This window comes from Somniosus microcephalus, chromosome 8 (assembly GCF_052327205.1).
Source record: "Somniosus microcephalus isolate GS21.2 chromosome 8, FLI_Smic_1.0, whole genome shotgun sequence".
Taxonomy (NCBI): domain Eukaryota; kingdom Metazoa; phylum Chordata; class Chondrichthyes; order Squaliformes; family Somniosidae; genus Somniosus; species Somniosus microcephalus.
In genome coordinates, this window is record NC_140994.1 from 8,596,631 (window position 1) to 8,609,955 (window position 13,325).

General features: G+C 52.3%; 1 protein-coding gene across 5 annotated transcripts in view; it reads left to right on the forward strand.

Moving 5' to 3' along the window:
- The window catches only part of armh3 (armadillo like helical domain containing 3), a 169,908-nt gene that overhangs the window by 14,784 nt on the left and 141,799 nt on the right, over window positions 1-13,325 (forward strand). For 3 of the 5 annotated variants that reach the window (XM_085994194.1, XM_085994196.1, XM_085994195.1), the window contains 5 exons: window positions 4,870-4,981; window positions 5,671-5,727; window positions 8,751-8,897; window positions 9,892-9,999; window positions 13,305-13,325. The exon at window positions 13,305-13,325 is cut by the window's right edge and continues 72 nt beyond it. In XM_085994194.1, the coding sequence (XP_085850320.1) occupies window positions 4,870-4,981; window positions 5,671-5,727; window positions 8,751-8,897; window positions 9,892-9,999; window positions 13,305-13,325 (445 nt within the window). The remainder of the gene's footprint in view (window positions 1-4,869; window positions 4,982-5,670; window positions 5,728-8,750; window positions 8,898-9,891; window positions 10,000-13,304) is intronic. The other 2 variants (XM_085994197.1, XM_085994198.1) reach the window with 1 other exon arrangement.

Here is a 13,325-nt window from a genome sequence, read left to right on the forward strand (position 1 = left end):
TGGATAAATATTGAAAGGGGAAAATTTGCAGGGCTGTGGGGAAAGGGCAGGAGAGTGGGACTAACTGGAGAGCTCTACCAACGAGCCGGCACAGGCACGATGGGCTGAATGGCCTCCTGTGCTCTTGGATTCTGTGAAATCCGTGCCTTCACGAGAAGAGGAAAAATTGACTTTTTTTTAAAAGAATGGAATTTACCTGAGGGTGGGTTTTGGGAGAGGGCTGGTGGGACAGCCAGGCAACAGATAGAGCACACAGTCTCTGCATCCCTCACCGTGTATCTGTGGGACCTTGATTGGGGGAAATTGGATTACAGTTCACAGTACAGTAGTCAGCACCAGGGCTGGACCACGCTGGGCGTCTGTCCTGAATTCGGAAGCAGTCTGCAGATGAGCGATGGGTCAGCTAACGTTCGTCACACTCGGTGTTCTGGTGCTCTCCATTATTAGCGAGGAAGGTTTATGTCTGGGGTGGTGAGCTTGGAATGTCTGTGATAAAAGAATTTGCAATACCACACTGAGAGATGAATGCAGAAGCCTGCAGGGTCACAAATTCCTTGTTATTTTTGTCAGAAACCATCTAACTCCATTGATTTATATCAGACAAAGCAGTAAAATGTCCCAAGTTGCTTCCCAGGAGCGATTATCAAACACAATTTGACACCGAGCCACATGAGATAGTAGAACAGGTGACCAAAAGCTTGGTCAAAGAGGTAGGTTTTACGGAGCGCCTTAAAGGAGGGGACAGCGGCGGAGAGGTTTAGGGAGGGAATTCCAGAGCTTAGGGCCCAGGCAGCTGAAGGCACGGCCGCCAATGGTGGAGCGATGGAAGTCGGGGATACGCAAGAGGCCAGAATTGGAGGAACGCAGAGATCTCGGAGGGTTGTAGGGCTGGAGGAGGTTACACAGATAGGAGGGCATCAGTACGTTCACACTCACTCACTCGTTATAGTACGTTAGATACAGAGTAAAGCTCCCTCTACACTGTCCCATCAAACACTCCCAGGGCAGGTACAGCACGGGTTAGATACAGAGTAAAGCTCCCTCTACACTGTCCCATCAAACACTCCCAGGGCAGGTACAGCACGGGTTAGATACAGAGTAAAGCTCCCTCTACACTGTCCCATCAAACACTCCCAGGGCAGGTACAGCACGGGTTAGATACAGAGTAAAGCTCCCTCTACACTGTCCCATCAAACACTCGCCGGGCAGGTACAGCACAGGTTAGATACAGAGTGAAGCTCCCAGTACCCAGCCCTGAACCTACCCCCGCTGCACAGTTTTGTGACGGGTTTCTGATTTTCTTATCAGCCACTCTGTGATGTCTCTTGGGTAGAAATGCCAGTTAGCACTGAATTAGGAACAGAAATAGACAGTTTCCTAGAAGTAAAGGGAATTAAGGGTTACGGGGAGCGGGCAGGAATTTGGACATGAGTCTATTTTCGGATCGGACATGGCCCTGTGGGTAGCGGAGTGGGCCCAGGGGCCGTGTAGCCTGATCTTGCTCCTATTTCGTGTGTCTAATTCTGTTAGATTCAGGAGATGGTTCAGTGATAGTAGATTTGAGGTTAGGATCAGATCAGCCATGATCTTATTGAATGGCGGAGCAGGCTCGAGGGGCCGATTGGCCTACTCCTGCTCCTATTTCTTATGTTCTTATTTGTGCTGTGCACTCAGATTGAATTGAGACTGCCCAACTCCTTTGGCCTAGGATACTTTCGGAGACTTTGATCCAGTGGCCTGTGCAGGATTTGAACCCGGTCCCAAAGGGATGTGCCTGTGATTTGAAGTCGGCCTGTTCACCGGGGGAAGAGGCTCGTGCACTGCATGATCTATAAAAGCCGCCTTGCTTTCCATGAGACACTTCACTGTAAATTTAGTCAGCAAAGTAATTGGTTTAAGCCTCGGATGACCCTGGTGTTTGTAATTGCTGTCTCATGCTTGACAGATGTGCTGGAGATGGGTTATTTTTGTTTAGCACATAATCTAATATTGAGAGCACACTGCTTCATACAAGAGCAGCTGGACATTAAATTATACGACCAACTTTCCGAGAGACTGGCCAATAAATCGGTGATGGGTTTCCTGAGCACCTGAACGATATGTACGGTATAACATAGATTTTACAGGCCATTCGGCCCAACGGGTCCATGCCAGTGTTTATGCTCCACACGAGCCTCCTCCCGCCCCTCTTCATCTCACCCTATCAACATATCCTTCGATTCCTTTCTCCCTCATGTGTTTCTCTAGCTTCCCCTTAAATGCATCTATACTATTCGCTTCAACCTCTCCCTGTGGGAGCGAGTTCCACATTCTCACCACTCTCTGGGTAAAGTTTCTCCTGAATTCCCTGTTGGATTTATTAGTGACTATCTTAGATTTACAGCCCCGAGTTTTGGACTTGGCATTAAATGCAGAGAAACTGAACATTTAGCCCTGTGTCAGTATTTGGTAGCCCATCGCCTTCACACAATCCAATCAACTGGAGAGCACGTTTGAGGGTGGCGTTTAACTGGGGCGTGTGGTATCGCACCGACTACCTGATATAACCACCCCCCCCCCCCCCCCCCCCGATACTCAGTTCCATGGGCCGGGCGTAGAACGGGCAGTCGGTGCGATATCGCCTGTTCTGTGTCCCTGCCTAGGTCGACTTTCACCCCCATTTGTGCCTGCACTGTGCTTCCAGCATCTGGTAGCTGAGGGTGATGAGAATTTCACAATGGAAAATAGAAGCAGTTTTTACAGGACACAGGAAATCGGTTGTGTTCACAATACTGTGGCCAGTAACAATTCGGAGACCATGATGCTGGTTGAATTAGAAAGACAAAAGACTCGCATTTCTCCAGCGCCTTTCACCACCTCAGGACGTCCCAAAGCGCTTTACAGCCAATGAAGCACTTTTGAAATGTGGTCACTGTTGTAATGTAGGGAACACGGTGGCTAATTTGCACACAGCAAGATCCCACAACCAGCAATAATGACCAGATCATCTGTTTTAGTGATGTTGGGTGAGGGATAAATATTGGCCCCAGGACACCGGGGAGAACTCCCCTGCTCTTCTTCGAAATCGTGACATAGGATATTTTACATCCACCTGAGAGAGCAGACAGGACCTCGGTTTAACGTCTCATCTGAAAGACGGCACCTCCCACAGTGCAGCACTCCCTCAGTCTATCTCTGTGGCGCAGTGGGCTAGCGCATTCGGCTGTTAACTGAAAGGTTGGTAGTTCGAGCCTTCCCAGGGACGTGGATAGCTTTTATATGGGCAGCACGGTGGCATAGTGGTTAGCACTGTTGCCTCACAGCGCCAGGGACCCGGGTTCAAATCTGGCCTCGGGCGACTGTCTGTGTGGAGTTTGCACATTCTCCCCGTGTTTGCGTGGGTTTCCTCCGGGTGCTCCGGTTTCCTCCCACAGTCCAAAGATGTGCGGGTTAGGTAGATTGGCCATGATAAAAAAAATTGGCCCTTAGTGTTAGGGGGGATTAAATACGTGGCGTTACGGGGTTACGGGGATAGGGCTTGTGTGGGATGGCTGTCGGTGTAGGGACCGGGTGCTAGGGTTTGGATGATCAGCCATGATCTCGTTGAATGGCGGAGCAGGCTCGAAGGGCCGAATGGCCTACTCCTGCTCCTATCTTCTATGTTTCTATGTAGTACTGCACTGGGAGTGTCGGGCTAGAATTTTTGTGCTCAAGTCTCTGGAGTGGGACTTGAACCCACAACCTTCTGACTCAGGCGAGAGTGCTGCCCAGTGAGCCACGGCTGACACTTTTAAACTTATTAAACCACAGCCACTGACTAAACCTTAATTTTGAATTGACCTGAGCAAAGATCACACGTGAACTATCCAGGGGAATAATTGCTGCGGTCACTGGTTAGCGACATCGTGAATACATTCAGAGAGAACGTGTTTACAGTGTTGCTTCATACGGTGCCCAGAGCAGACCTGAAGTGTCAAAATGTCAGACCCATCATTCCACTTCACTGAAAACCTAGTGACAGCACTGTGGACAGCACACAGGATCTATCGGACAGCCGGTTACACAGGGAGGAGAAAGGAATTGTAGGGAATCCGAAGCTGTTGGCTTGATCCTTTGATTAATCTGAATTGGACATGATCGAGTCAATGCATGGTCTGGGACAATGTGCACGGTTGGTTTTAGGCAGGTACAAGTGTGTATTAATAGACATACAGGAAACTTTGTGCTATCCAGCACCGACGGGACCGAACTGTTGCTGTTCCCTCAAAACTGCCGGACACACCAGCGTTAATGTTGAAAGATACGGAAGCTTTTGAGCTCCGTATCTGTCAACAAACCCTATTGCTTAGCAACAGCTTCTAAACAGTCCAAGCGTCTCTGTAGCTTAGCAACAGCTTCAGCAGACCTTGCAGAGCTTGACTGTTGAGGAAAAAAGCAACGAGAGGAAAAAACCTAACGAAAACGGCTCCTGATTTTTGCCGGTGGCTCGACCATGCCGGACAGTTAGCCTCCGGATAACACAAAGTTTCCTGTACATGGGATACAGTTCCTGTAATGCACATGCCACATTATCACTACTGGGATTTCAGTGAAGTGCAATGGAGCATGTGTAAAATCCTCATCCTATTTCCATTTAATCCATGGGACAATACCCAGATGTACAGTTATAGATTGTGTATCCAACTCATACTGTGCAACACTTAGGTGAAGTACCCTTGGTTACAGATCTGTCTCGTTACAGAGAGAGCAGTTTGGGTTGGTGAGATGATACCGCACAGCATTAATAAACATTGGCTTGAGTGTGGTCTCCGCCGAATGTGAATGGGTACGAAGGAGCTGTGACAATACTGTGTGCTGCACGTTGTTTAATGGCTGACATCCTTGTTTCAGAATCCACACAATGGCACAGGTAGAGAAGAAAGGAGGCCTTCTCCGCAAAGCATCGTCCACCAAGAAACCACTGAAAGAGAAGGTGGTTTTAATGTACGATGAAATCTTCAAGGTGCGTGTTACGATATGTGATTGATTGAAAGCAAGGCTGTGTTTTTCCATGAAAAGAACTGCTTTGGGACCAGGACGTGCAGATGTAATATATGCATTGTCTTTTATTTTATTTTTATATTTTCATCATATATTCCTATATCCACATTTATAATGGAACTTGCCTATGTAAGAAAGAAAGACTTGCATTTCTGTAGCGCCCTTCACGTCCCAAAGCGCTTTGCAACCATTGAAGTACTTTCGAAGTTGTTGTAATGTAGGATACACGACAGACAATTTGCGCACAGCAAGATCCAACAAACAGCAATGTGATGATGACCAGATAATCCGTGCAGTCACTGTTGTAATGTAGGAAACTATATATGTAATATAAACTAGATGCACTGTAATTGCACCCTCCTGCCAGTGGTAGCTCCACAGACTGGGGTGTGTGGGGTGGGGTGGGGGGGAGAGAGAGAGATAGGAAAAAGGGAGGAGCTGGCAGGAGGAGAGGGGGCAACAGGAAAGGGCATGGGGGAAGAGAGATTGGGGAAATTGGCCTGGGGGGGAAGCGAGGAGGAAGAGGAGGAGCTGCTGCTAGAGGAAGCACTGGCGAGCAATGGTGGGGAGGGGAACTGTATTAGATGAAGAGAAAATTGGCAAAAGAGTTTCTGAAGAGTCCCGAGTAATGTGATGACATTTCTGTTACAGAATGAAGACCCAGCCAAGAACTGTCCGCGATTCTGGGAGGAACTCTTCCTGATGAAGGTTAGTTGGAATATTTTGTCTATCCTTCCTTGCAGTGTTGGGTTGTACTGATTAATTTGTAGGTATTTGGTGTGGGTCAGGACACAGTGGCTACTGGGTTGGGAGGATATTATTATCCGTGGAGCGCGGCGGGCCTGGGATTGCATCGTGCAGATGTTAAGGTGATTGAATATTCTGAAGTTTAGACTTGGAGATCAGGTAGTATTTATATAGAACTCTCATTTCTGAGATTAAATGGGTGGGTAGAGTCTGTGATAGGGGAGAGTGTACACGGGCTGTGGGAGGAGATTAAATGGGTGGGTAGAGTCTGTGATAGGGGAGAGTGTACACGGGCTGTGGGAGGAGATTAAATGGGTGGGTAGAGTCTGTGATAGGGGAGAGTGTACACGGGCTGTGGGAGGAGATTAAATGGGTGGGTAGAGTCTGTGATAGGGGAGAGTGTACACGGGCTGTGGGAGGAGATTAAATGGGTGGGTAGAGTCTGTGATAGAGAGTGTACACGGGTTGTTGGAGGAGATTAAATGGGTGGGTAGAGTCTGTGATAGGGGAGAGTGTACACGGGCTGTGGGAGGAGATTAAATGGGTGGGTAGAGTCTGTGATAGGGGAGAGTGTACACGGGCTGTGGGAGGAGATTAAATGGGTGGGTAGAGTCTGTGATAGGGAGAGTGTACACGGGCTGTGGGAGGAGATTAAATGGGTGGGTAGAGTCTGTGATGGGGAGAGTGTACACGGGCTGTGGGAGGAGATTAAATGGGTGGGTAGAGTCTGTGATAGGGGAGAGTGTACACGGGCTGTGGGAGGAGATTAAATGGGTGGGTAGAGTCTGTGATAGGGAGAGTGTACACGGGCTGTGGGAGGAGATTAAATGGGTGGGTAGAGTCTGTGATAGGGGAGAGTGTACACGGGTTGTTGGAGGAGATTGAATGGGTGGGTAGAGTCTGTGATAGGGAGAGTGTACACGGGCTGTGGGAGGAGATTAAATGGGTGGGTAGAGTCTGTGATAGGGGAGAGTGTACACAGGCTGTGGGAGGAGATTAAATGGGTGGGTAGAGTCTGTGATAGGGGAGAGTGTACACGGGCTGTGGGAGGAGATTAAATGGGTGGGTAGAGTCTGTGATAGGGGTGAGTGTACACGGGCTGTGGGAGGAGATTAAATGGGTGGGTAGAGTCTGTGATAGGGGAGAGTGTACACGGGCTGTGGGAGGAGATTAAATGGGTGGGTAGAGTCTGTGATAGGGAGAGTGTACACGGGCTGTGGGAGGAGATTAAATGGGTGGGTAGAGTCTGTGATAGGGGAGAGTGTACACGGGCTGTGGGAGGAGATTAAATGGGTGGGTAGAGTCTGTGATAGGGGAGAGTGTACACGGGCTGTGGGAGGAGATTAAATGGGTGGGTAGAGTCTGTGATAGGGGAGAGTGTACACGGGCTGTGGGAGGAGATTAAATGGGTGGGTAGAGTCTGTGATAGGGGAGAGTGTACACGGGCTGTGGGAGGAGATTAAATGTGTGGGTAGAGTCTGTGATAGGGGAGAGTGTACACGGGCTGTGGGGGGAGATTAAATGGGTGGGTAGAGTCTGTGATAGGGGAGAGTGTACACGGGCTGTGGGAGGAGATTAAATGGGTGGGTAGAGTCTGTGATAGGGGAGAGTGTACATGGGCTGTGGGAGGAGATTAAATGGGTGGGTAGAGTCCGTGATAGGGGAGAGTGTACACGGGCTGTGGGAGGAGATTAAATGGGTGGGTAGAGTCTGTGATAGGGGAGAGTGTACACGGGTTGTGGGAGGAGATTAAATGGGTGGGTAGAGTCTGTGATAGGGGAGAGTGTACACGGGCTGTGGGAGGAGATTGAATGGGTGGGTAGAGTCTGTGATAGGGGAGAGTGTACACGGGCTGTGGGAGGAGATTGAATGGGTGGGTAGAGTCTGTGATGGGGAGAGTGTACATGGGCTGTGGGAGGAGATTAAATGGGTGGGTAGAGTCTGTGATAGGGGAGAGTGTACACGGGCTGTGGGAGGAGATTAAATGGGTGGGTAGAGTCTGTGATAGGGGAGAGTGTACACGGGTTGTTGGAGGAGATTGAATGGGTGGGTAGAGTCTGTGATAGGGGAGAGTGTACACGGGCTGTGGAAAGAGCAGACTTAATTGGGTGAATGGCCTTTTCTCATACCTTGTTTTCTTATGACTTATGGTTTTCCTGTTCAATTCACTCCGACGTGTTTTGGGATGTTGTGGTTAAAACTTTCATCCATTAACTCCGAGTTTCCTCCGGTTGCCATGGATGAAGTGACCTTCGATGCTGTATTGAGCTGGTCCAATCCCCACTCTCTGCTCTGTTAACCAATCTCGGCCAGTGCTGTAGTCGGAGCGTTACAGTTGATCCCTGCTCCCGGATTAGGGATGGGGGAAATCGGTGCAGATTTCCTGGTATCTCCTGCTGGGGAGGTCGGATTGGACGAGGCCGTTCTGTGTCTCTCAGATTGGAAGCTGAGTTGAGTGGGACTGAAACCTACGACTGCCCTCACTTGGTGGCTTTGTGCATCGACGTAGTCAGCATCATTCTCCTGGTTCTCCAACCCTGCCATCCCCCAATTACAGCTGGTTCAGGATGTCACGGCCCACGTCCTCACTCTCTCAAAGTCCCATCACCTCCATCCTCGCCAAGTTCCACTGGCTCTTCAGTAACTGGACTTCAAGACCATTGTGTCTCTCTCAGATATCTCCATGACATCTGATCCTCCATCCAAATATCTCCACGTTCTCTGCCACGGAGCTAGTGCTTATTCTCCGCCACCTCCGCACCACCCTTGGGTGTTTGCGCTCTCAGCCTCTCCGCCTGTTCTCCAGAAGTCCCTCCTTCAATCCCACAGCCATGCCATAGCCTTCCCTTTGAAGCTCTTTCCTTCGGCCCTTCCTCCTGCTCACCGTCCACCCTCCGCTCAGTGAAACAGCCTGAGGAGCCCCATGCGAATGGAAGTCCTCAGGAAGAATGGCCGTTGGTTGACCTTTGCCCTGTGCCCTTTAGGTGAACCTGGAGTACCTGGAGTCGAAGCTGGAGTCTGTGGACGGGGATGAGCTGATGAAGCTGAAGGATAATATTAACAGTCTGTTCCAGCACTGCACAGTGTCCTTAAACGAGGAGCATCAGATCAAGGTGGTGAATGCACTACAGGTAAGATGTGGAATTGTGGGGCAGATTTACACTTTACACAAGTGGGGGGTACGGAGTTACTTTGCCCGCGTTTTGTCCCACCTCCACCTCCTCCTCTCCCACTCGATTATTCCAATGCTTTCCCAAACCCTCGACCTCTACCACCTCGAAGGACAAGGGCAGCAGCCGCATGGGAACACCACCACCTCCAGGTTCCCCTCCAAATCACACACCATCCTGACTTGGAAGTATATCGCTGATCCTTCATCGTCGCTGGGTCAAAATCCTGGAACTCCCTCCCTAACAGCACTATGGGAGCACCTTCACCACACGGACTGCAGCGGTTCAAGGCGGCGGCTCACCACCACCTTCTCAAGGGCAATTAGGGATGGGCAATAAACTTGCCAGCGATGTTGACGTCCTGAGAATAAATGTTTAAAAAAAGGCAAAGACTACCTATTTCCACCTCCGTAACATCACCCATCTCTGGCCCTGCCACTGCCCATCCACTGCTGAGACCCTCCTCCTTTGTCAACTCCAGACTACTCCAATGTTCGCCTGGCCAGCCTCCACCCTCCGTGAACCTCAGTTCACCCAAAGCCCTGCTGTTGCTGTTAGTACTCTATCTCACACCAAGTCCTGCTCCCCCATCACTTCTGTCCTTGCTGACCGACGGTGTCTCCCGGTTCCCCGAATACCTCCAATCTGAAATTCTCATTTTGAAACTCAGGCCCTCACTAGCTCTGTAACCTCCTCCAGCCTTACAATCACCGTAAACCCTCGGTTCCTCTGCCCTCTTGCGTTTCCCCATTTCCCTTCACCCCACCATTGGCGGCTGTGCCTTCAGCCCTCTGGACTCTGAAATCCCCTCCCGAACCCCTTCCACCTCTCCATTCCTGTCCTCCCCTTCCGTTTATTCTTTCTCTCTGCCTAGTGCTGTGGGCCGGGGCTTTGAACTGTCGCTGCCCCTCGGGTTACATGTTCTGTTCCTGTTTCCACCCCCCCTCCCCCCCAGACGCTGTGCGCCCTGATTCGTGGGGTCCATCAGAAGAACAAACCAACCTCCGGCTTCGACATTATCAACATGCTGATGGGCTTTGACAAAGCTGAACTCCGGATGAAGGTAAGTGTCTGGGGTTGGGGAGAACGAGAATCAATTCCATTACAGACTCGGCAGCGCTCCAGGGCAATGTAGGCGAGCGAACGAGCTACAATGACTCATCGATAGGATGCCACCGGTGCTGTGACGCTTCCTTCTCTGGATAGCCCTGCAGGCCAGTGACCTCAGTGTACGCTGGTCGTGCCTGGACACGCAGCAGGAAGCTGGTAAGCTGTGTCACTTGAACCAGTTAACAACAACAACTTGCATTTATATTGTGCCTTCATCAAACTAAATTTGACACCGAGCCACAGAAGGAGATATTAGGACAGGTGACCAAAAGCTTGATCAAAGAGGTAGGTTTTAAAGAGTGTCTTAAAGGAGGAGCGAGAGGTGGAGAGGTTTAGGGAGGGAATTCCAGAGCTCAGGGCCTCGGCAGCTGAAGGCACGGCCGCCAATGGTGGAGCGATTAAAATCGGAGAGGCCAGAATTGGAGGAGCGCAGAGATCTTGGCGCTGGAGGAGATTACAGAGATAGGGAGGGGCGAGGCGAGGCCATGGAGGGATTTGAAAACAAGGATGAGAATTTTAAAAAGGAGGCTTTCGAGGACTGAGAGCCAATGTAGGGCAGTGAGCACAGGGGGTGATGGGTGAACGGGACTGGGTGCGAGTTAGGACACGGGGCAGTGAGCACAGGGGGTGATGGGTGAACGGGACTGGGTGTGAGTTACGACATGGGGCAGTCAGCACAGGGGGTGATGGGTGAACGGGACTGGGTGTGAGTTAGGACACAGGGCAGTGAGCACAGGGGGTGATGGGTGAACGGGACTGGGTGTGAGTTAGGACACGGGGCAGTGAGCACGGGGTGATGGGTGAACGGGACTGGGTGTGAGTTAGGACACGGGGCAGTGAGCACAGGTGGTGATGGGTGAACGGGACTGGGTGTGAGTTAGGACATGGGGCAGTGAGCACAGGGGGTGATGGGTGAACGGGACTGGGTGTGAGTTAGGACACGGGGCAGTGAGCACAGGGGGTGATGGGTGAACGGGACTGGGTGTGAGTTAGGACACGGGGCAGTGAGCACGGGGGGTGATGGGTGAACAGGACTGGGTGTGAGTTAGGACATGGGGCAGTGAGCACAGGGGGTGATGGGTGAACGGGACTGGGTGTGAGTTAGGACACGGGGCAGTGAGCACGGGGTGATGGGTGAACGGGACTGGGTGTGAGTTAGGACACGGGGCAGTGAGCACGGGGGGTGATGGGTGAACGGGACTGGGTGTGAGTTAGGACACGGGGCAGTGAGCACGGGGGGTGATGGGTGAACGGGACTGGGTGTGAGTTAGGACACGGGGCAGTGAGCACAGTGGGTGATGGGTGAACGGGACTGGGTGTGAGTTAGGACACGGGGCAGTGAGCACGGGGTGATGGGTGAACGGGACTGGGTGTGAGTTAGGACACGGGGCGGTGAGCACAGGGGGCGATGGGTGAACGGGACTGGGTGTGAGTTAGGACACGGGGCAGTGAGCACAGGGGGTGATGGGTGAATGGGACTGGGTGTGAGTTAGGACACGGGGCAGTGAGCACAGGGGGTGATGGGTGAACGGGACTGGGTGTGAGTTAGGACACGGGGCAGTGAGCACAGGGGGTGATGGGTGAACGGGACTGGGTGTGAGTTAGGACACAGGGCAGTGAGCACAGGGGGTGATGGGTGAACGGGACTGGGTGCGAGTTAGGACACGGGGCAGTGAGCACAGGGGGTGATGGGTGAACGGGACTGGGTGCGAGTTAGGACACGGGGCAGTGAGTACAGGGAGTGATGGGTGAACGGGACTGGGTGCGAGTTAGGACACGGGGCAGTGAGCACAGGGGGTGATGGGTGAACGGGACTGGGTGTGAGTTAGGACACGGGGCAGTGAGCACGGGGTGATGGGTGAACGGGACTGGGTGTGAGTTAGGACACGGGGCAGTGAGCACGGGGTGAGGGGTGAACGGGACTGGGTGTGAGTTAGGACACGGGGCAGTGGGCACAGGGGGTGATGGGTGAATGGGACTGGGTGTGAGTTAGGACACGGGGCAGTGAGCACAGGGGGTGTTGGGTGAACGGGACTGGGTGTGAGTTAGGACACGGGGCAGTGAGCACGGGGTGATGGGTGAACGGGACTGGGTGTGAGTTAGGACACGGGGCAGTGAGCACAGGGGGTGATGGGTGAACGGGACTGGGTGTGAGTTAGGACACGGGGCAGTGAGCACGGGGTGATGAGTGAATGGGACTGGGTGTGAGTTAGGACACGGGGCAGTGAGCACAGGGGGTGATGGGTGAACGGGACTGGGTGTGAGTTAGGACACGGGGCAGTGAGCACGGGGTGATGGGTGAACGGGACTGGGTGTGAGTTAGGACACGGGGCAGTGAGCACGGGGTGATGAGTGAACGGGACTGGGTGTGAGTTAGGACACGGGGCAGTGAGCACAGGGGGTGATGGGTGAACGGGACTGGGTGTGAGTTAGGACACGGGGCAGTGAGCACGGGGTGATGAGTGAACGGGAATGGGTGTGAGTTAGGACACGGGGCAGTGAGCACGGGGTGATGAGTGAACGGGACTTGGTGCGAGTTCGGACACGGGGCAGTGAGCACAGGGGGTGATGGGTGAACGGGACTTGGTGCGAATTAGGACACGGGGCAGCAGAGGGTTGGACGAGCTGAAGTTTACGGAGGGGGGAAGATGGGAGGCCGGTCCGGAGTGCGTTGGAATAGTCCAGTCCGGAGGTAACAAAGGCAGGGGTGAGGGTTTCAGCAGCAGGTGTGTTGATGGAAGGCGGAGACGGGCGATGTTACAGAGGTGGAAGTAGGCGGTCTTGGCGATGGAGAGGATATAGGGTCGGAAGCTCCGCTCCGGGTCAAATAGGACATTGAGGTTGCAAATGGTCTGATTCAGCCTGAGACAGTGGCCAGAGAGAGGGTTAGAATCGATGGCTCGGGAACGGAGTTTGTGATGGGGGCTGAAGACAGTAACTTTGGTCATCCCAATGTTTAATTGGAGGAAATTTCAACTCATCCAGGCTTGGATGTCGGACGAGCAGACACCCGGGGCTCCCTCAGCACTGGGTGAACTTGAACCAAAGTGATTACATGTACCGATCGTGACATCAATGGCAACCCACCCACTTCAAACAGGTTACAATTGGGGAATCTAGACCATGTCCTGTGCCCGAGGGAGCGAGTGCACCTCCATATCAGGCAGGCGGAGAGTCTGCTGATGTGGATTGTTCAGTAGCTTGGTGAAGAGTGGCGATGGGGTTCTGTGTGATGGTCCTTCTTGCTTTGATTCCCAGAACCTGATGGAGAGTTTGGAC